The 21,509-nt window shown below is 52.0% G+C and overlaps 1 protein-coding gene across 4 annotated transcripts in view; it reads right to left on the reverse strand.

Annotated features, from left to right (window-relative positions):
* The window catches only part of LOC111747736 (transmembrane protein 132B), a 446,856-nt gene that overhangs the window by 416,516 nt on the left and 8,831 nt on the right, over positions 1–21,509 (reverse strand). For 3 of the 4 annotated variants that reach the window (XR_010318544.1, XM_064272049.1, XM_064272048.1), the window contains exon 2: positions 20,811–20,983. The exons of the other annotated variant lie outside the window; for it this stretch is intronic. Coding sequence is in view for 2 of the 3 variants with exons in the window: in XM_064272049.1 (XP_064128119.1) it covers positions 20,811–20,850 (40 nt within the window). In the remaining variant the exon portion in view is untranslated. The remainder of the gene's footprint in view (positions 1–20,810; positions 20,984–21,509) is intronic. 4 annotated transcript variants of the gene reach the window in all.

Below are 21,509 nucleotides of genomic sequence, written 5' to 3' on the forward strand. Positions count from 1 at the left end.
ACCAAGAGAATCTAGACTAATACGGTGGCAGACCGTTGCTTTTGGTACATCACCTTCACGAGTACAACAAAAAACTCAGCATTGGAAACATAAAATATCACCTGGCATCACAAACAGACGCAGAGGGGCTATGTTCACTGTTAAAACAACTCGATAAAAAACACAAGGTCATCAAAAAGATGCACTGACTGGAGCCCTTCCGAGTCTAAAATAACTAACCAGTGGGCTCCTCTAATACTAGTTCCCAACTAGGGGCCTTCTGATAACTGTGAGCCCATGGAGCTTTGCCTGCAGAGAGAAAAATATCTTGCACACACATGTGCTACTATTTTTAAAATGTTACATAAATGCTACCGTAATTACCAAACCCGCTCATTCAAAAGCTTTACTGAATTGACGGCAACTTGTGATCAGTATGTTTTTCTTTTTCAACCAACAGATACCAAACCCACAATTCTTCTCATTTAGATGAACTAGATAATTTTTTAGACATTAAAAAGGGGTCCTTGTTCTTGACCAAGGAGCCCTGCTGGCGCAGTAGTTAAAGCACTCAGCTGCTAACCGAAAGGTTTGCAGTTCGAACCCACCAGCTGCTCCGCCAGAGAAAGGTGTGGCAGTCTGCTTCTATAAAGATTACAGCCTTGGAAACCCTATGGGGCAGTTCTACTCTGTTCTATAGGGTAGCTGTGTCTTGACAGCAATGGGTTTTTTCTTGACCACAGCCAGAGTGCCGTAAACATACATTTATAGAACACTCCCAGCTTGACCACCTAAGGCAAATCTCTTCTGTAAAAGGGCCACAAAGTAAGTAGTTTAGGCTTTGCAGATCATATGATCTCTTTCGCATATACTCAACTCTGCCATTTTTGGGTGAAAGCAGCCACAGACAATACTTAAACAAACAGGCGTGGCTGTGTACCAATAAAACTTTACTTACAAAAGCAGGCGGAGTGCCACATTGGGCCCCTAGGCCATAGTTTGCCAATCCCTGGTTTAGGGGTGCAGAAAACAAAAGGCAATATGCCAAGACCCAAAGCCATTACACAGTCAGATGCAATTTGTACATCTCTAAAATGTTATCGAAGGGGCCCCGGTGGGACAGTGGTTAAAGCAGTCGGCAGCTAACCAAAAGGTCAGTGGTTCAAATCCATCAGCCGTAAAGATTTACAGCCCTGGAAACCCTACAGAGCAGTTCAACTCTGTCCTATAGGGTCATTATGAGTCAGAATCGACTCAACGGCAGTGGGAAAATGTCAAGGAAGTTGATGGAGAAAACAGAATTTGATTGACACACCACTTTTCACCTACACACCTCCTGAATAAAGCTGGTACACCTGTGCTGGAAACAATAAATTCTGCCAGAGTTATCACATCATGAACACAGCAGGGATTTGTTTTCTTTTAATATCAGCGGATCCACAAGGGGGAAAAAAGCACCCACCTGAGTTGGGTAGGCCAGGGTTCAAATCCTGCCTCTACCTCTTACCAACCGTTCCCTGGGGCACACAGCGTAACGGAGCCTCTGTTTCCTTGCCTGTCACAACATCATGAATAATTGCCAAAGTTTACTAAGGATTTATTATACACGTAAGGCACTGTGCTAAGCACCCTGCATCTATCATCTTTTAATGCTAATCTCAGTGAAGTATTATCATCTCCACATTATGGGTGCAGAAATTCAGGCTCATCTGCCCCCCTTCTCCCCAGGGCTGCAGGGAAGATGGTGCAAAAGATGAAATGCCCAGCTCACAGACATAAGTTCTGTGTATTAATTTCATCACTAACAAACATTGTCTTGGTTAACCTGTCTTGGTTATCCAGTGTTGCTCTAACAGAAATACCACAAGTGGATGGCTTTAACAAAGAGAAATTTATCTCCTCACAGTAAAGTAGGTTAAAAGTCCAAACTCAGGGTGTCAGCTCCAGAGGAAGGCTTTCTTTCTCTGTTGGCCTTCTCATCGATGTTCCCCGGACTAAGAGCTTCTTCGCACAGGGACCCCGAGTCCAAAAGACACACTCTGCTCCTGGCAGTGCTTTCTTGGTGGTGTGAGGTCCCCTGTCTCTCTGCTCGCTTCTTTCTTTTCTATCTCAAGAGATGGCCTCAAGACACAATCCAATCTTGTAGGTTGAGTCCTGCCTCAGCAACACAACTACTGCCCATCCTCCCTCATTAGCATCAAAGGGGCAGGGTTTACAACATATAGAAAAATCACACAATACCAGGAATCATGGCCCAGCCCCACTGATACACACATTTTTGGGGGGACATAATTCAATCCATGACAGGCCCCCATTCCAAGCACGGTGACAGGCATACAGTAGGCACCTGATAGATATGAACTGATCGAATCCAATCCATCAGGGAATCCAATCCTGTGGCTCCGCCTTCAACACGCACCGGAACCTAAACACTTCTCCCTCCTGACAGTCACCGCCTGCTCCCAGCCGCCATCGCCATCGCCATCGCCAGCGTCGCTCACCTGGAGTGCTGCAGTAGCCTCCTCAGGGTCTCCCACTCTGCTCCCATGATCAGCCTCATTCTCCTCTGCTTAAACCCGCCAACCGCCCCCATCTCCTTCAGTCACAACAAACTTCCCCACCCCTCTGCCCAGGTACCCCCCCACAGCCCCTACTCTCTGCCCAGGTGCCCCACAGACCCCATCCCCAGGGAGCCAGCACCTGCAGCAGCAGATGGCACAACTACAGAGGGACAATCACTGGTGGAAGATATAAACACGTCCCGGCAAAGAGTCCAGATTCCAAGAGGCGAGACAGGGAGGGCCAGCCTGCCACTCCCCAGTTCTGGAGACAAAGCTGGGCCCTTTAGAAGTTGAAGTCGGCCCAGGCGGCTGCAGTCACAGCAGTATTTTTATGTGTCCATTTACTCTGAAACCTTAAGAGTCTGGCGGGAGACATTTGGAATATAAAGCTGACACGGAGTCATCCTTTCTAGGTACTGAATGGCCTCCGAAGTGCAGCTGCGATGAGTTAGGCCAGCAAGGAGTTAATCCAGGTTAACAGCAGGACAGCCGCGCTTAGAAGCACGGGGCTGTTCTGGACACGCTATCACTGTCAGTCATAAAAGATGGCAAACCACATTGGACTCTATTGATTTTTTTTTTATGTAACTATTTTGGGGCCAAAACATAAGGAGGTGGCATTGATCAGTCAAGGAGTCAGGTGCCTGGGATGGAGTTCAAACAGCCCTGACTGCAGAACCATGAAGCGTGGACAAGAGAAGGTGCCGGAAGTCCACTCCAAAGTGCCTGAATTTCTTCCTCTCCTTCCCTGGCAGAGAGTGGACACTGGGCGCCCACCCTGCCCTGACAAGGAAAATGCAAAATTAGGCACACGGATGGAAGGTAAAAATGACAGCCAGGCCCCTGCGTATTTCTTCCCATGATGCCTACCACCAGACAAAAAAAAAACAAAGTCATTGCTGTCAAGTTGATTCCGACTCATAGCGACCCTATAGGACAGAGTAGAACTGCCTCATAGGGTTTCCAAGGAGCAGCTGGTGGATTCCAACTGCTGACTTTTCAGTTAGCAGCCAAGCTCTTAACGACTGCACCACCACCTGACATTAAGTTAGGTCTTTGTCTACTGCCCCACCAGAATGACAGCTCCTTGAGGGCAGGAGGTTTGTCTGCTTTGTTCCCTGCTGTTTCCCCAGTACTCAGCATTGATTAATATATGTCTGTCAAATGAACAAATGAACGGATGAATGAATAAGTGTGCATTTCTTGAGCACTTGCTGTGCCCCAGGTACTGTGCAAAGGACTTTGTGGGGACTAGCATTTCTTCTGCCGGAAATACCCTTCTCCAGGTTGGCTCTTTCTGGTCATTTACATCTCAGAAAATGGCTGCTGCCTCCAAGAAGTCTTCCAGGATTTGAATACAGGGAGCATAAGTTACTGCCTGGAATTTTCCTGCTTGTATATCTGTTGGCTTCTTGTCTGCCTTCAGTCCGCCCCAGAATACAAGCCCCTCAGATCACAGGCAGTTAAGCCCAATGGCAGGGAAACTGAAACAAAACTTCATGACAAAGCACCACTGGGGCAGGAGAGACAGGAGCCATGAGGCCTGGGGAGGAGACGCCACCCTGGCCATTCACAGGCTGGACTATCTTGAGCAGGTCCCTGGGTTCCTCTGTGCCTTGGTATTCCCATCTGGGGACACAAACTACCCCCTATCCATGCACAGACACCCAAGAATCCAGTGAAATCCTGAAGTGGGAATCTGCTTGGTAGACAGGGAGGCTTTGTGACCCTTCTGTTAAAGGCTCTGATGATTGCAGGAAAGCACACGGCCAGCCCCTCTCTTCTTGCCCCTTCTCCTGCCCAGGGGACCCTCAGCCCATGCCAGCAGCCCCGCCCACCATCTGCACACAGCTGTGGTTTACAAACCTCTTTCTTATGTTTTGTTTTGTTTTGTTTTGTTTTGTTTTGTTTTAGGTGAAAGTTTACAGTGCAAATTAGTTTTGCATTAAAAAATCATATACAAATTGTTTCCCTGACATTGGTTGCAATCCCCGCAATATGCCAGCACTCTCCCCGTTTCTACCCCACAGGTTCCCTGTGTCCCTTCATCCAGTTTTCCTACCCCTTCCTGCCTTCTCATCTTCGCTTTTGGATAGGTGTCACCCATTTGGTCTGGTAGACTTGATCGAACTAAGAAGCACGTTCCTCACGTGTGTTACTGTTTGTTTTATAGGCCTGTCTAGTCTTGGGCTGAAAGGTGGACTTTAGGAGTGGCTTCAGTTCTGAGTTAGCAGGGTGTCCGGAGGCCATAGTCTCGGGGGTACAAACCTCTTTCTTGTTGGAGTCCCCAGCCTTGTGATGAGATCGCCAGGGGAGGGGAGTTCAGGGCCCATTTCACAGATGGGGAAACTGAGTCTCAGAGGGGTCAAGAAGCTAGGCCAGTGCTGCCAAATCTCCCAGTTTCTGGAGAAGACCAGAAGCCTGGGTTGTGATATGACCTCTCCTGCCTTATACATGAGGACAACTTAACAAGAGGAATCTGGGGAGGAGACCCAGCCCTCACTGGCCTTCCACGTCCACTCAATTTCTCAAAGGCCAAGGCCCTCCCTGACAATGCAAGCCAGGGCTCTCAGCTGAGGAGGCTAACATTAAAACATTAGAGAGGACAAAACTTCCCAAAACAGGTTTCTCACAAAAGACTCAACTCAGCCCTCAGCTCAAGACACATCCCTGAACCCCCATGACCGAAATTAATCTTGAAACACAATCAATTCCCCCACGTAGCTCAGTGCTCATCAACAGAGAACCTAGAGGCTAAGAGCCTGGATTCAGACAGACACACTGTGAGTTCACTCCAAGCTCTAGGGGCTTTGTGGCTCCACCACTTTGTATGCACAAGTCACATGCACTCTCTGGGCCTCAGTTTCCTCATCTGTAAAGTGGGGCAAATACAAGTCCCTACCCCGTTAGGGCTGTTGAGGAGCCATGAGATAAAATCTGCAAAGGGCTGAGAAGACATCGTGAGCTCTAGACCAGGACTGGTTGCCGTGTGACCACTAATTCTGGGGCGCACCAAGTAGAATGTCAGAACCTGGGGATGAGACCAAAGTCTTGCCCTTTAACCGAGCCATCCACCGAGGGCCCAGAATTCTAAAGTGTTCCTGCTTGCCCTGCAGCTCTAACACCTCAGCTGGCATTAACAGATTCATTTGTTGCACAGAGAGAAAGCAGAAGAAAGTGAAAGTCCCCAGCAAAGGGACATCGAAGGAGCTCAACAAAGTCCTCCACCTTGACCAGGAGCCCGTCCATGCCATCCTGTGAGAGGCTCCAGGGAGGAGCCTGGCTGTATACAGTGGTGGGCAAGGCTCCGACTGAGCCTGGGTGGAAACCCTAACCCTGTGTGACCTCAGGCACCTTTCTTGACATCTCTGAACCTCATGTGTACTCATCAGAGTGCCCACCTGTCAGGGTTATGAGTACTAAATCATGACCAGACAAGCGAAGGGATGGTGCCTCCAGCAAACCAAATCACCAGAGCCCTGGCTTCTGTCATTGCCCCCCACTATCATTATGGTTTGGGATTATCGTTACTATGACTCTCCTCCCATCTTTCTGAGCTGACATGTGCTACTCTGGCCATGCCCAGCAGCTGTCATTTTCATGACCTTGGGCAACAGCCTTTGGTCTCCTTAAATGGAATTGCAGTCCCCCAAAGGATCATGCAGTAGAACTCCGCCAAGGAAGCGCCTCTGCCATAGGTGAGGAGTTTAGACAGAGGAAGAGAGAGCAAAAGTATGTGTTAGCCTCCAGCCCTGATCTGACACCAATCCCCTGTGTGGCCCTGGGCAAGTCACTTCACGGCCCAGTCCCCTTTCTCCAGCTGCAGAGAGGCTGCTGCAGGAAATGTTCTAAGTCAAAACCTTGCTCGTTGTGGACTCTAATGAAGGGGTGGCGGTACCACCGTCACCCACAACACCACCCACGGCACCAGGGTGAATGGAAGTCCAGACATTTGCCAAGTCCCAAAGTTCCAAAGGAAATGTGCCCTCTCTGTATCCATTCAACTGCACATCCAGGACAGAAGAAAGGAGCCACCCAGCCATGTACAGCCCAGGGGCTCACCCAGAAACAAGCCCCCTAGAATGGCCTTGCTGGCCCAGAGACCACCCGCCCAGCCTCCATGCCAACAGCCAAGGGGTTTCCTTCCCTGCCTTGGATTGTGGCAACCTCCAAGCTCATTGTTGCCTCGAAGCATGGCAGCTCATGCAGAAGGCCCACACCTCAGGGCTCTAGGCATCCATGGGGAGAGGAAATGATTTACCCTGGGAATCTCCACTGTACCACCATTAAATCACTCAGGGGAGCTACGGCATTTGCATACTGCTCACCCGTCACTTCCCCATGCCACCCGTCTAAAAAGCAGCACCACACACAGGCAACCCCTCCCCCCAAGATAACTATTGTAATGAGAAAGAAATATGCCACATGCCAGGCCAGGGTGCCAGGCGGGCCTCGGGGACCCCCTCCTAGAAAACCAAAGCCCCCAACTCACAGGCCCTGCCGTTCACACAGCCTCTCTGTCAGGCACGCTCCACCCACCCCCGGTTTAATAGACCCCAAGCACAATGGGTCAAAGAAGCAAGGCCCATCCATTTTCCCCAGCCAGCGCTGTAACTGCGCTGCTGATTTGCAAAGCCACAGTCTGCACAAAAGTGGCTTGAATAATGGGGGCCCCTGAGCCGATAAGCTGGGGGATTTGTGCCAACTCTTAGCAAGTGCGGTTCCATATGTTTAAGTGCTTGCCAGGCTGAAAGTACACCCACCACGCTCCCTACCATGGCAGCTACCCACGCGGGGGGGGGCACCAAGCAGGCAGTCCCTCTGCAACGGGAGAGCGAGGACCCGCCTCACCTCTGAACTCTGCCACCCCTCTCCCGGAGCCCCCGCCAAATGTGGTTGGTAAATAATGCCCAAGGTGATCCAGAAATCCAACCAACTCCGAAGGACACCCTGGCTAACGTAACCTCGGACCCTTTTAACCAAGCACAGGCAGCTAAGTCTCTTTCAGGCAATTCAGCTTGTGTTTTTCCAGCTCTCCTAACTGGTGCTAAATATAGAGTTATCAAACTGTCGTTTCTTTATGTCCCTGGTGGGGACTGGTGAAAGGTTTAAATGTGCTTCCAAGGACCCGGCGATGGTACCAGGGACTCTGCCCTAATGGCATTTGTGCTAACAAGCAGCCCCACCGAGATTCAGGAGATCCAGGCTAGCAGCAAGTTTCAGGGCAGCACGTCTCTCTCCCAGAACCCGGGCCTGCCAGAGCCAGGCACCTGCTCCCCTCCTTCGCTAGCTGGGGGAGAGAAGCGGGGAGTGCAGATCACCACGTTCTCCTACAAAACATTAGGCAGGCAGCTTCTCAGAGAGATTGCCGATATTCACTTGCAAGCACATCCAGGCAAGCTCGGACCCCCATAGAGAAGCAAAATAGAGACAGAACTGCAATTTTCAAGTCCAAGGGACTGTGCACTTTTGGAAACAGGTGCCAAGGCTTCCACTTAGAGGAAACAGCCTCGACCCCAGCAGCAGCCCCTCTGAAGCACTGAAGAGAAATGCCAAAGCAAAACAGCTCCCAGAGCTGCTTATTGGCCGAGCAGATTGAAGGCTCCTCCACATTGAGCCTGACGCCACCCTCAGCTAGACTGAGCCGTACATAGCCCAACACCGATGCTACCTCCCATAGAAGGTTTGCCCCAGTTGATGGTTTTATTAAGTATTTTGGGTCACTTAAGGGCATCTCAAAGGAAGACAATATGTACTTTTTCCATGCAAACACATCACACAGCAAGTTGACGTACCAGGTTTGGCAACCTCACCAAGACAGTTAGAGCTGAAAAAGTTCGAGTAGTATTTTTCTACTGCATGTTGCATGCCTTTGTGGTCTGTTTGTTAAAGGAATGGCAAGAAATTTTCTAAAGTGAAAGCCACTTGCTCCCAAATCCTGGGTCCTGGTTTTAAAAGGTTTGGAGAACTGCGCTCTCCAAATGCACATGAATGTTGCTGGAGACTGTTCTCCTTTCATCTGAGCCTTTAGGATGTTCTCCATTGCTTGGGGGGAGGGGTGGGAATTGGCGTTTCAGGACAAGCTTCCTCCGGAGCCAACATGTAGCCACATCTAGGTGGTTCAAAGAGCTCCAAACTCCAGCTGAGGCAGAAAATACCTAACTGTTTTGCCTTCCCCACTCACCGGTTTTTTGGCGACAGATGTGCCGGTGTCGGCAGGGAGCCTGGCTCCCTGGTACCCAGGCAATGGCTCTGGGCATCAGCATGTTCCAAGCAGCGCTGCGCGCCCAGGCAAATTGGCCGCTGCTACCTTCTCCCGCCCGCCTTAGGGGTCAGGGCGCTGGGGCTGCCGGTGTTTGCAGGAGGCGAGCGAGGGGCTGCGCCTTGGCCAGGAGGAGACCACTTTGAGGCGGGGAGGCCTTAGGGGAAGGATGTAAAAGCAAGGGGACGCCGCGGGGCGTAGGGAGGGGCTGCGGACAAGGCAGACAGCGCCGGCGGAAACGACCTCAAGGCTGGGGCCCCCGCAAGTGTCCTGGGAGCGCACAACTGTCCGTCCGCGGGGAACCGGGGACCTGGATTAGAGATCTACCAACGCCCTCCCACAGCGAAACCCCTTAGGAACCAGGACATGGAAGGATGCTGCCCCAAGTGGGAGAGAAGAAGGGGTTAGGATCCGGAGGCGCGCCCCACCCGCCCAGAGACGCTGAGCGCACCCGGTCTGTTGCCCCCGTGCATCCTGAAAGGGTCCGCAGGGGAGGCTGGGGGTGCTGGGGCGTTGAGGAGAAAGGCAGGCAGCGCTCGCGCTGGGCAAAGGGGTATATGGTAGGGGTCCCTAGGCTTCCGGGGTCTCCCCAGATCTGTCCAAGTCCGAGAGAGACTAGATGCCAGGGACTTGAGAAGGAGGTGGCCGCCCCGTGCGGGAGCCAACTTTGTGCGCGGCGGCCGGGGGGCTGGGGTCCGGGGACGCATTACCTGGGCACCGGAGCGCAGTCAGCGCCAGCAGGAGCCCGAGCGGCGGCGCCCGGCCCGGGGGCGGCATGGTCCTCGGCGCGCGGTGGGCGCGGCGCGGGGCTGCTTCTCTCGCGCGCCGGGCCGGGCCCGCGGCTCCCGGGCAGCCCCCGGCGCCTACGCCCGGCCGCCAGGCATGGCTCGCTCCCGGCGCGCCGCTCCTCCCAGACGCAGGCGCCCGGCGCTTCCTCGGCTGCGCCTCTGTGCGCCCTCCCGGTCTCGGCCGTGCGCGGCTGGGGAGCTGGGGGCCGCGGGGGATCAACACCCCGCGCCCTCTCCGGCTGCCCCGCACTTGGCCCGAGTTGCGCTGCCCCCGCCGCCGCCGCGGCTCCTGCGCCCCAGCGCCCGTCCCATCCCGGTCGCGCCGCCGCTGCCGCTGCCGCTGCCGCCGTCGCCACTGCCCGCGCCAGCTGCCGGCCGCCCCTCCAGCCAGCTAGCGAGTGAGCGCGAGAGAGCCGGCGCAGGGAGGAGGGAGGGAGGCGGAGGGAGGGAGGGAGGGGCCGCGAGGCCGGGGGAGGGGCGCCGCCGGGGAGCAGGGCACCAGGCGGCCGCCCAGCGGCCAGGCGGTGGGACGTGCCACTCCCTGGCGTCCCCGGGGGAGGGCGCCTGGTCGCGGAGGCCTGGGGAGACCCACGGGAGCGGGAGGGAGCGGGCGTTTGCTGGCATGGAGACTGCTGGAGGGGTGACCTGCCGGGCAGGGTCCACAGAAGGGGTCCCCAGATTGATCGGGATGTCTTAGGGGCTTAGTGGTGGGGTTCCCAAGGTCGGGGGGTGAGGGAGAATAATACGGGAGGGTCCTTGGATTGGGGCAGCGACGTCTGGGGAGGGTTGAGATAAATTGGACAGAGCTCGAGAGGGCCTGCGTGGGGAGGGAAGGTCAGGGATGGTCTCCCGGAGTTCGAGGGCTACAGGAGGAGTGTCTACCAAGCCTTAGGACCGGAGAAGGAGGTGCGCGGGCTGGCGGTCAGGGATCCTGAAACACACCAAAGGGTCTTAGGATGTCTACGCGGTTAGAGACAGGGCCAACTCAAGAAGTCCCGGGGCGCAAAGAGATGGAGGGGCGCGGGGGCCTGGAGGGTTACGGGGTTTCCCAGAGCGGTGGAGGGCGTCTCTGGGAAAAGGTGAGTATCCGTCGGACTGTCACTGGGGTACCTGGTGGAGGGCCTAAGGGGTCCTCAGTTTAAAGGGTGGAGCCAACCTGGGGGCTCTTAATTACCCAAGCAGGAAGGCGTGCCTCCCCATTGCTCCCAGGCCTTGGGAGCCCACGGAGGCGGCAGGTCAGGGTTTCTGTCTTCCAAAGAGGGCAGATCACTGAGCTGTCCCTGGACAGGTTCCCAAGGCAGGGTCAGATGTGGCCGTGCAGGGGCATAGCAGAGGGAGGTACTGGGTGGTCAGATTCCTCCAGCCAAGGGATGGGTCCTCAGCCAGAGTGGACAGGGAGGATCACAGGTGTGACACCCCAACACCCGTTACCCAGAAACCACTGATCCTCTTGGGTGCCCCATCCCCTCCCTGGGCAACGGCGACACAGCAGAAGGAATGAATCATGCACGCCCATGTGGGGGGCACCTCCCACAGCCCTCATATGCCTTGAAGGGTTCCCCCCACCCAGCTGGAAGAAGGGGGGTTGGGGGTGGCTCACCCACCCAAGTTGGGGTCCTTGCTCCACCCCAAACCCCTTGGTACCAGCTGCCTACCTCCAGCATCTCAGTCTTCCATGAAAAAGTGGGTCAAACTCTGGAAACAGTCAATAAGCCACAGGGTGACAAAAAGGCAGATTCTGAGGACACTCTGGAGACACTGAGTCTGGGTTGAGCACCCCAGCTCTCTCCCTCCCTGGCTGTGCAACCTGGGGCTAGTCTCAGCTTCCCCATCTGGGACATGGGAGCCCTTGCAGTACCAACCTGGTGTCCAGCCAGCACACATAAAGCCTCTGACCTATAAAGAAGAGCTCAGCTCAAGGCACCCGCCATCCACATTACCATTCTCATCATTACGGCCATTATTGTTTTGGATCCGATTTTCCTCCCTGGACCCAGAGCTCACATCAGAACAATCCTCCACCCCTCCTGGCTGGCAAAGCGGGATGAGAGGGCACCTGCTTCATTAGTACAGACAAGCTCATTAGCAAAGGCAGCACTCGGCTCTGCTCAGATAAAAGGAGGAAGAAAGAGCTGGGGGCAGGTGGTGAGCGTGTAGCCCAGGTTAATTATGAGACATAAAGGGATTTTACCCCATGTAGCTAACGGGCACCTTCTGAAGGGGCCCACACCCAGGCCAAGCCATACATGGAGAGCCACAGGACTGGCTGGACAATGGGGTGCAGATCTTCTTGGGCCTGGGGTGAGCTTGTGAGAGGCCCCCCAGTCCCTTCTGTGACAGTGTCCCCAGGTGGGAGGATGACCTGCCCGGCCTTTCTGGGGATGCTCCCTGCCTGGCCACCCAGCACCTCAGCTCTTCCGCTCACTCACTCACTATTATTTGCTGAGCTGAGCACCTAGTGTGTGCCCGGCCTGTGCAGGGTGTGTGGCCCCTGGGGACTCCTCCATCTCACCAAGGAGGAAAGTGGGTGCACAGCTACTCATCAGGCAATGACCCCGGGGCATCTACACCAAGGTGACCCACGTGGCTGACCAGGAAGCAGGCCAGTGAGGGCTGGGGGCCTGGGACCAAGGCTAAGAAGCCATTTTATGGGATGAGAAAGCATCCTGTGGCTTGGTGGGGCACATGGTAGGTGGGGAATGAGATGGGTCCAGAAAATAACAAAAGGAAAGGGACACAAACACATGTTGCCAGCCTGACAGTGTCCCCAAGCTGGGAGTCACACAGTGCCACATGTGACAGCAGACTACCCAGCACATACACACCCCAGCCACCCCACTACTCCAGGGAAGAGTTGGGCCTGGGGCCATGGGCATCAGAAGTCCTCATTAAAGACTCACCTGCCAGTCGCCCTCCTCTGCACCCTCAGCTCCCACCTGGCTCCGTTGCTCCCTGCACTCGGACCACAGGGCCCTGGCTGTGCCTCCCAGCCCCGCATCTCCCCACCCCTCTGCACCTCTGACACCTCTGCACCTGTCGTTTCCTGTGCCTTGCACGCCTTCCCGGGCCTCCCCATAGCTGCCTCCTGCCCCTTCATAGCTCAGCTCCATTGTCACCTCCTCAGAGAAGCCTTCCAGGACCACGACCTCACACACACCCCTCGTCCCCCCGGCACTGTGTGACTACTGAGTATCCAGGTTACACGGGTCAAGATGACAGGCTCCCTGTGGGACTGAGCAATGCGCGTAGCGGTTGAGCAGAGGCAGAGGAGAGGGATCTGTTTTTGAGAGTGGTGTTCCCACACCCCAGCCGTGTGACTCTGGACAAGTCACTAACCCTCTCTGACCGGCATCCCGGCTCTGCCTCGGTCTGACCTCACAGCTGGGGTGAGGATTTCTGTCTGTTAACCAAGCCCCTCAGTGTACATCTCCAGTGGGGGGTATTTCAGGCAGCATGTTGAGCAGGACAAAAGCAGGAACCTGAAAGGGTCAGGGAAGGCAGAAGGGACTGGACACAGTAACCTAAGACCGAGGGGGAGGGGGGAGGGCCCTCCTCTCATTCCCGTCCCGTTCCCTCCCTCAGCGCGCGCACACACACGCACGCACACACCCCGCACCCGGCAAACCCAGACTCTCACCCCCAGCCTGTTGGTCTCATAGCCTGGGGCAGGATCATAAGGATTAAGGGACCCAACTTCTCTGTACAGACGGGGAAACCGAGGCCAGGAATGGTCCTGCCCCAGGCTCTGTAGGTACAGGGAGGCTGATCCGCCAAGGCAGGCCGGGCCCCCAGCCCAAGGCTCTCTCCTGGGCGCTGGGCTCCCCCGGCGCCGCCCCCGCACCCCCACCCAAGCAGCTGTCCGCAGCGCGCGTCCCTCCCGCGCCCTTCCCCGCCCCCGCTCGACTACCGTGCTGCCCACGCGCCGCCGCGTAGCGGGCGAAGAGCAAGAGTGCCATCTCGTGGCTGTCGCCGGCACTGCGCGCCTAGCCCGAGCTGCAAAAGGACGCCTGCTGCCGGGGCGGGCGCGCAGGGCGCGTAGAGGGCCAGGCAGAGAGCTCTCCCCGCCTCCCCCAACCCGCAGCGCCTTTAAAAGACCCCTTTAGGCCTCCTACTGCCAAATTTCCAACACGCAGGCGGCGGCCCCCGTCGTGACGCACCAGATTAGATATACTCTGCAAAGGCTGGGACTCTCGGTTTTCCAGTGTAAATACTGATGTTTAGCTGAAACATAGCGCGCAGTATTACCAGGGAACGCAGAACTCAGATCACATTTCCACCACCCGGTAAACGGAGGGGGAGGGGAGCTTCTCAAAATAGAAGTCGCGCTCGCTCTTATATAAAATCAATAGTGATACACACCCAGTGATGGCAGGAAGGTATAACAAAAACCATAGGGAAGGGGGGCCTTTCTGGCCACCTTCCTGGGGACCCAGGACCTCAAACAGGTCCATATCGCTCTCTGCCCCCTTCCCTTGCTTTATTTTTCTTCAAAGCGTGTGTTGCTACCTGGCATCACATACAGAGAGAGAGACTTAAAAGTCAGCTCCTGTCTCGTTCCCTAAATAGCTGGTGGCAAGACCAGTGCTTGGTGCAAGGGAAATACCCAGCAAATATCGGTTCAATGAATGTATGGCATCAACCTGGGGCTGGGCAACAGATTCAGGGCTGTGCCCTGGGGAAGTGGCTGGTGCCCTGATAAATCCGTGAGAATTGAGGACAGAAGGGACTTGAGTCCATTTTCCAGGTAGCGCCCCAATGAGGGGAGACCCCAGGGAATAAATGGCTGCCTGAGGTTCTGCGCAGAAAACACCTTCAACAGAATGTTTCTTCGTGTCCAAGAGTGGCAGGGGGTGAGGGTGGGGGTGGGAGGGACGGGAGAAAGCAGCCAGGGTGAAGGGGTCAGGGCCCTTGGGAACAAGTTTAAAATGTGCTAGAGCAGAACACGGACGAGTAATGAGCAATCCCATAGCCTTTAATACATGCCGGGTACTTTTTTTTGGGGGGGGGGGGTACTGTTCTAAGTGCCTTACACGTTTGTGTGTGTGTGCGCGCCTGGTAAAATACACGTAAGATAAAATTTACCAGTTTAAACATTTTAGAGTGTACAATTCTGAGCCATTTAGTACATCCCACATATTATACAACCATCGCCACTATCTAGTTCCAGAGCATTCTCCTCGCTTCAAAGGGAAACCGGTGCCCACTGAGCAGTCACTCCCGATCCCCCTCCCCACTCCCCCCAGCCCCTGGCAACCACCAATTTGCTTTCTGTCTCTGGACTTGCCTATTTTGGACATTTCATATGAATGGAATCATAGTGGCCTTTGATAACGCAGCATAACATGTTTTTTTTTAATAATTTTTATTGTGCTTTAAGTGAAAGTTTACAAATCAAGTCAGTCTCTCACACAAAAACCCATATACACCTTGCTACACACTCCCAATTACTCCCCCCCTAATGAGACAGCCTGCTCTCTCCTTCCACTCTCACTTTTCTTGTCCATTTCACCAGCTTCTAACCCCCTCCACCCTCTCATCTCCCCTCCAGGCAGGAGATGCCAACATAGTCTCAAGCGTGCACCTGATTCAAGAAGCTTATTCCTCACCAGCATCCCTCTCCAACCCATTGTCCAGTCCAATCCATGTCTGAAGAGTTGGCTTCGGGAATGTTTCCCGTCCTGGGGCAACAGAAGGTCTGGGGGCCATGACTACCGGGGTCTTTCCAGTCTCAGTCAGACCATTAAGCCTGGTCTTATGAGAATTTGGGGTCTGCATCCCACTGCTCTCCTGTTCCCTCAGGGGTTCTCTGTTGTGTTCCCCGTCAGGGCAGTCATCAGTTGTAGCCGGGCACCATCTAGTTCTTCTGGTCTCAGGATGATGTAGTCGCTGGTTCACGTGGCTCTTTTTGTCTCTTGGGCTTGTAATCACCTTGTGTCCTTGGTGTTCTTCATTCTCCTTTGATCCAGGTGGGTTGAGACCAATTGATGCATCTTAGATGGCCACTTGCTAGCATTTAAGACCCCAGACGCCACTCTTCAAAGTGGGATGCAGAACGCAGCATAACGTTTTGGGGGGTCATCCACGTTGTAGCACGCATCAGAACTTCATTCCTTTTTATGACTGAGCAATAGTCCACTGTGTGGACAGATCACGTTTTGTGGATCCGTTCATCCACTGATGGACATGTGGGTCGTTTCCATCTTTGACTGTTGTGGTAGTACTCTGCTGTGAACATTGGCATACAGGTTTTTGATTGAGCACCTGTTTTTAGTTCTTTGGGGCTTATAAGTTTTAATTCATTAAATCCTCACAACCATTCATTCATTTTATGGATGAGGAAACTGAGGCACAGAGAGGTTCAGCACCGTGCCCCCTCCCTGCCCCAGTCACACTGCCAGCCAACCAGCGGCAGGATGGGACTTGACCCCAAGTGGTCTGGCTGCAGGCTCTGTGTCGTTAGCCCCCACATGGATGGTGATGCCTCCCTCCCCACCTCAGCACACCCAAGACCCCCAGAAACTAGATCCATCCCAACAAATTTCCAAAGGGTTTGAGTGGCAGCGTTCACGGTGCTGAGGCAGGAGGGGATATTCTGATGGATCTAAGCTGTTTCCACTCCCCATGCAGGGACTGTCCTGGGGGGGGGGCCCAGTTCTGTCCAATGAGATGCAAGGGAAGTTTGGGGGGGACCATGGTTCTTTTTTTTTTTAATTTTTATTGTGCTTTAAGTGAAAGTTTACAAATCAAGTCAGTCTCTCATACAAAAACTTATATACACCTTGCTATATACTCCTAATTGCTCTCCCCCTAATGAGACAGCACACTTCTTCCCTCCATTCTCTATTTTCATGTCCATTCAGCCAGCTCCTGCCCCCTCTGCCCTCTCATCTCTTCTCCTGACAGGAGCTGCCCACATAGTCTTATGTGTCTACTTGATCCAAGAAGCTCACTCCTCACCAGTATCATTTTGTATCCCATGTTGTTGTTGTTGTTCTTAGGTGCCATTGAGTTGGTTCCGACTCATAGTGACCCTATGCACAACAGAACGGAACACTGCCCGGTCCTGAGCCATCCTCACAATCGTTGTTATGCTTGAGCTCATTGTTGCAGCCACTGTGTCAATCCACCTCATTGAGGGTCTTCCTCTTTTCCACTGACCCTGTACTCTGCCAAGCATGATGTCCTTCTCCAGGGACTCATCCCTCCTGACAACATGTCCAGAGTATGTAAGACGCAGTCTCACTATCCTTGCCTCTAAGGAGCATTCTGGTTGTACTTCTTCTAAGACAGATTTGTTTGTTCTTTTGGCAGTCCATGGTATATTCAACATTCTTCGCCAACACCACAACTCAAAGGCGTCAACTCTTCTTCAGTCTTCCTTATTCATTGTCCAGCTTTCACATGCATATGATGCGATTGAAAATACCATGGCTTGGGTCAGGCGCACCTTAGTCTTCAGGGTGACATCTTTGCTCTTCAACACTTTGAAGAGGTCCTTTGCAGCAGATTTACCCAGTGCAATGCGTCTTTTGATTTCTTGACTGCTGCTTCCATGGCTGTTGATTGTGGACCCAAGTAAAATGAAATCCTTGACAACTTCAATCTTTTCTTCGTTTATCATGACGTTGCTCGTTGGTCCAGTTGTGAGGATTTTTGTTTTCTTTATGTTGAGGTGCAGTCCATACTGAAGGCTGTGGTCTTTGATCTTCATTAGTAGGTGCTTCAAGTCCTCTTCACTTTCAGCAAGCAAGGTTGTGTCATCTGCATAACGCAGGTTGTCAATGAGTCTTCCTCCAATCCTGATGCCCCGTTCTTCTTCTATCCCATAGTCCAGTCTAATCCCTGTGTGAGAAGTTGGCTTTGGGAATGGTTCCTGCCTTGGGCTAACAGAAGGTCTGGGGACCATGACCTCCAGGGTCCGTCTAGTCTCAGTCAGACCATTAAGTCTGGGACCATGGTTCCTGATACCAGGAAAGAGCAAAGGGCCCTTCTCAATGTCCTGTCAGGTGAGGATGTGATGTGAAGAGCAGGAGGAGTTTCTTGCGACCATGAGGGACCACACACCTACCAGTTACAGGTGGCAATGGAAGGACAGAATTCATGGCAACATCCTGCAACAACCCCAGAAGTGCTGCCTCCAGACTCTCTATTCTCTGAGATGGTAAACTCTGTCTTGTTTAAGCACTGCTATGAGTCAGAATCTAACAACATCAACACCTGGGCGTCCATTACTTACAGCCAAATGCAGCCTCACTGAAAAAGCTAGGTTCTGGGAGACACACACTGTGACACCCATTGACACACAACAAAACAACAGCTCAGAAAAAGAACCAAGTCAAGTGGTACAAAAATAGGATTTCTTTTATACTGAGTTTGGGGGTGTTAAATTATTTTTCAAAATATGTTCTTGGTAGAAACTGAAAAGTCACAAATAATGAAAAAGTCTGAGCCCACCCCCAGAGATGACCACTTCTAATATTTTCCAGTCCCTTCTGTATACATACAAATATATAGATGGGTATACATATACATATATATACACAAATATACACACACATATATAATTTATTGAATATAGTTATGGTGCAGGACCAGGCAATGTTTTTTGTTATACATAAGGTTGCCAATTTATTAAAAATGAGTTTACCCTTTAAAAACATGCAGAGTGGAATTAGTTATAAAAGAACAAATATTGTATGTTCCCACTTACATGAAATATCTAGAATGGGCAAGTGTGTAGAGGCCAAAGCTTGTTAGTGGTTATCAGGGTGGCAGGGACGGGGAGGGGGGCTCACTGCTTAGGGGGTCACTGAGCTTCTGTTAGGGGTGATGGGAAAATCTGGGAACAGGGAATGACAATGGTTGGACAATATGATGAACATAATGTCACTGAACTGGACATGTGAAGACTGGCAGAGTGGCAAATGTTTTGTTACGTCTACATTTACCACAGGAAACCCTGGTGGCGTAGTGGTTAAGAGCTATGGCTGCGAACCAAAAGGTCAGCAGTTTGAAGCCACCACGTGCTCCTTGGAAACCCTATGGGGCAGTTCTACTCTGTCCTTGAGGGTTGCTATGAATCGGAATCGACTCAATGGCAATGGGTTTGGGTTTTTTTTATATTTACCACAATTGTTGTTAGGTACCATAAAGTCAATTGAGTCATAGCGACCCCATGTGACAAAGGAGAACAGCCCCATGTGGTTTTCTAGGCTTTAATCGTTACTGCCAGGTGTGTCTCTCGTGCAGCCGATGGTGGGTTTGCACCAGCAACCTTTCAGTTAGCAGCCGAACGCTTAACTATTGTGTGCCAGGACTCCTTATTTACCACAATAAAAAAAAATTACTTTTTAAAGAAACCCAAATGAGAACAAAAACACCCAACATTAAAAAAAAAAAAAAAAAAAACTCACGTCCTGTACTGTTTTCACTTGCTCTTTTCACTTAATTATGTATTATAAACTTCTCTCCATGTCATTTAAATATTTGTCTTTGTCACCATTCTAATGATGCGTAGAAGCCTATCGTTGGAAACGCTGTGATTTATTTAACCACTTTCCCATTGCTGAGCATGGAAACCTCAAAAAAAAAAAACCAAACCCAGTGCCGTCGAGTCGATTCCCACTCACAGCGACCCTATAGGACAGAGTAGAACTGCCCCACAGAGTTTCCAAGGAGCACCCGGCAGATTCGAACTGCCAGCTCTTTGGTTAGCAGCCGTAGCACTTAACCACTGGGCACGGAGGCCACCATTAAAGAGCCAGAGTCTTGTTCCCGTATTTGATACACACGCACCATTCGTTCTTCGGGGTAAATTCTTAAAACATGAATCGTCAGTTTAGGGATTTTCACATGGAATGCCTACAGAAAAGTTGGACTGAGTCAAATGCCTATGAGCGTATGGACGTCCCATTTGCTCACCTCTTTATCCTCGCTAGTTACCAGAGCTTTTTTAACCCACTCCCCTTTGTTAAATCTGCACGTGTGCCCAGATGTGAGGGATCAGAACTGAACTGTTTACCGGGAAAGTGGGTGAGCTTCACCCAACTGGACCACTTATGCCTATACACGTGTTGAAATATTTATTTCTCTCTCAAATTATATTTATTCTTCAGTCTTTGTTTAGGGGAGCTTCCTGTGGGAAAATTAAAGAGTATCTACTATCACACCAGAATTAATGTTAATTAGCTTCTCAGAGCTTGCAAAGCACTGCAGCTCCGTGGAGGTATAGGAAATGATCCCTTCCGTACACAACACAAACAAGCAGAATTACGGAAATGTCAATGGAGAAATGAGACCAGGGCTTGGTGGATATAGTTCTACACATTCCTCTCTTGGGGGACCCAAGATGGAGCTGACTGACATGTCAAATCACTACATTTAGCCTACAAAAGGCTGAGATTGTTCTTCTTGCCTGGAGACATGGGGTTCAGAACAGTGTTATATTTTATAATGACAGAAACCTAAGTCTGATTGGCTTAAGGGATAAAAGAAATGTACTGGCTCACTTAATCAAAGTGACCACTGCTTCAGGTTTGGCTGGTTCTAGGGGCTCAATCACAGCAGAATGGCAGGAAATGAATATCATTGGCCAGAGTGAGGTCACATGGACCGATCCCGGGCCAATCATTGTGCCAAGAGGATTGAATATGCTGATTGGTCAGACCTGGGTCACGTGTCCAACCCTGGAGCTGGTGAGGGTCAGCCCTAACCAAACCAGGTGGCCTGAGAATGGAGAGGGGTCGATCCCCTGAAGAGAATGAAGATGTTGTTTTCAGAAGATGGGTACATAAAGGTCAGGGGATCAAAAGCGGCAGATGTCCACCCACTACATGCAGACTCCATGTGAAAACCTGGGAAGAACTCTGCTCCACTGATAAGGGAACTTCCTCCTAACTCTCCCATTCCCAATTCATTCAGCGTGCAGAAGCTAGGTGATGCTTACGCTTTTGTTTTTTAAAAAAATAATAACTGTGGTTGCATTGCCTTAAGTTTGACTACATTGAGCAAGTCCTGCACCTAGGACCCCAGAGATGGGTTACCCCCATTTTTCACAGTCGACACCTCTGAGAAAGGCAGGAGATTATGATTAAACGCACAAGCAGCAGTGCTGGAGATAAGCACAAACCGAAGCAAATTCGGTAATGAATCTGCCCATCGGTTCTTTCGGCGGCTCCAAGTGTCCTCACTAAGATTCCCTGCCTTCAAGGAAGAACCAACCTGTTGCCTTCAAGCTGACTCTGACTCGTGGCAGCCCCATGTGTGCCAGAGGACAACTGTGCTCCAGAGTTTTCAGGGGCTGATTTTTCGGAAGTAGACAGCCGAGCCTTTCTTCTGAAACGCCAACCTCTCAGCAACCAAGCACATCAGTCATTTGCACCACCCAGAGACTCCTAAAGGAGGAAACCCAGCCATTATTCTATTAGCCAGCACCCCAACTGTGGATGCTCCAATCTGACAAATTGCATGTGACCATCCTCATCTTCCTGTTTATTAAGCTCTTCCAATGTGACAACCCACTTAATCATTGCAGTGAAATTGGGCGGGGTGTTTTTGTCCCCAATTTTTCAGATGAGGAAACTGGGCTGAGGGGTTAAATCAGTTGAGGCCAAGTCATTCAAATGGCAGAGTTGGAATGTGAACCGAGACCTAGCTGCCCCCAAGTCCCCTCTCAGTCACCACAGCGTTCATCCTCCATCTGTTCAGAGAGCCCTTCCTGATGTCAAGACCAGAGTTGCCTACCAGAAGGACAGAACTCTCTCACTCTCACTCTCATTCCCTCTGTCACATCCACCTCTCAAGAGTTGCCCTCAGAAAAGTTAGTCCAAAGGACTAATGGATCACAACTACCACAGCCTCCACCAGACTTGAGTCCAGCACAAGTAGATAGTGTCTGGCTACCACCACTGACTGCTCTTA

Source organism: Loxodonta africana, chromosome 19, assembly GCF_030014295.1.
Source record: "Loxodonta africana isolate mLoxAfr1 chromosome 19, mLoxAfr1.hap2, whole genome shotgun sequence".
Lineage (NCBI taxonomy): Eukaryota > Metazoa > Chordata > Mammalia > Proboscidea > Elephantidae > Loxodonta > Loxodonta africana.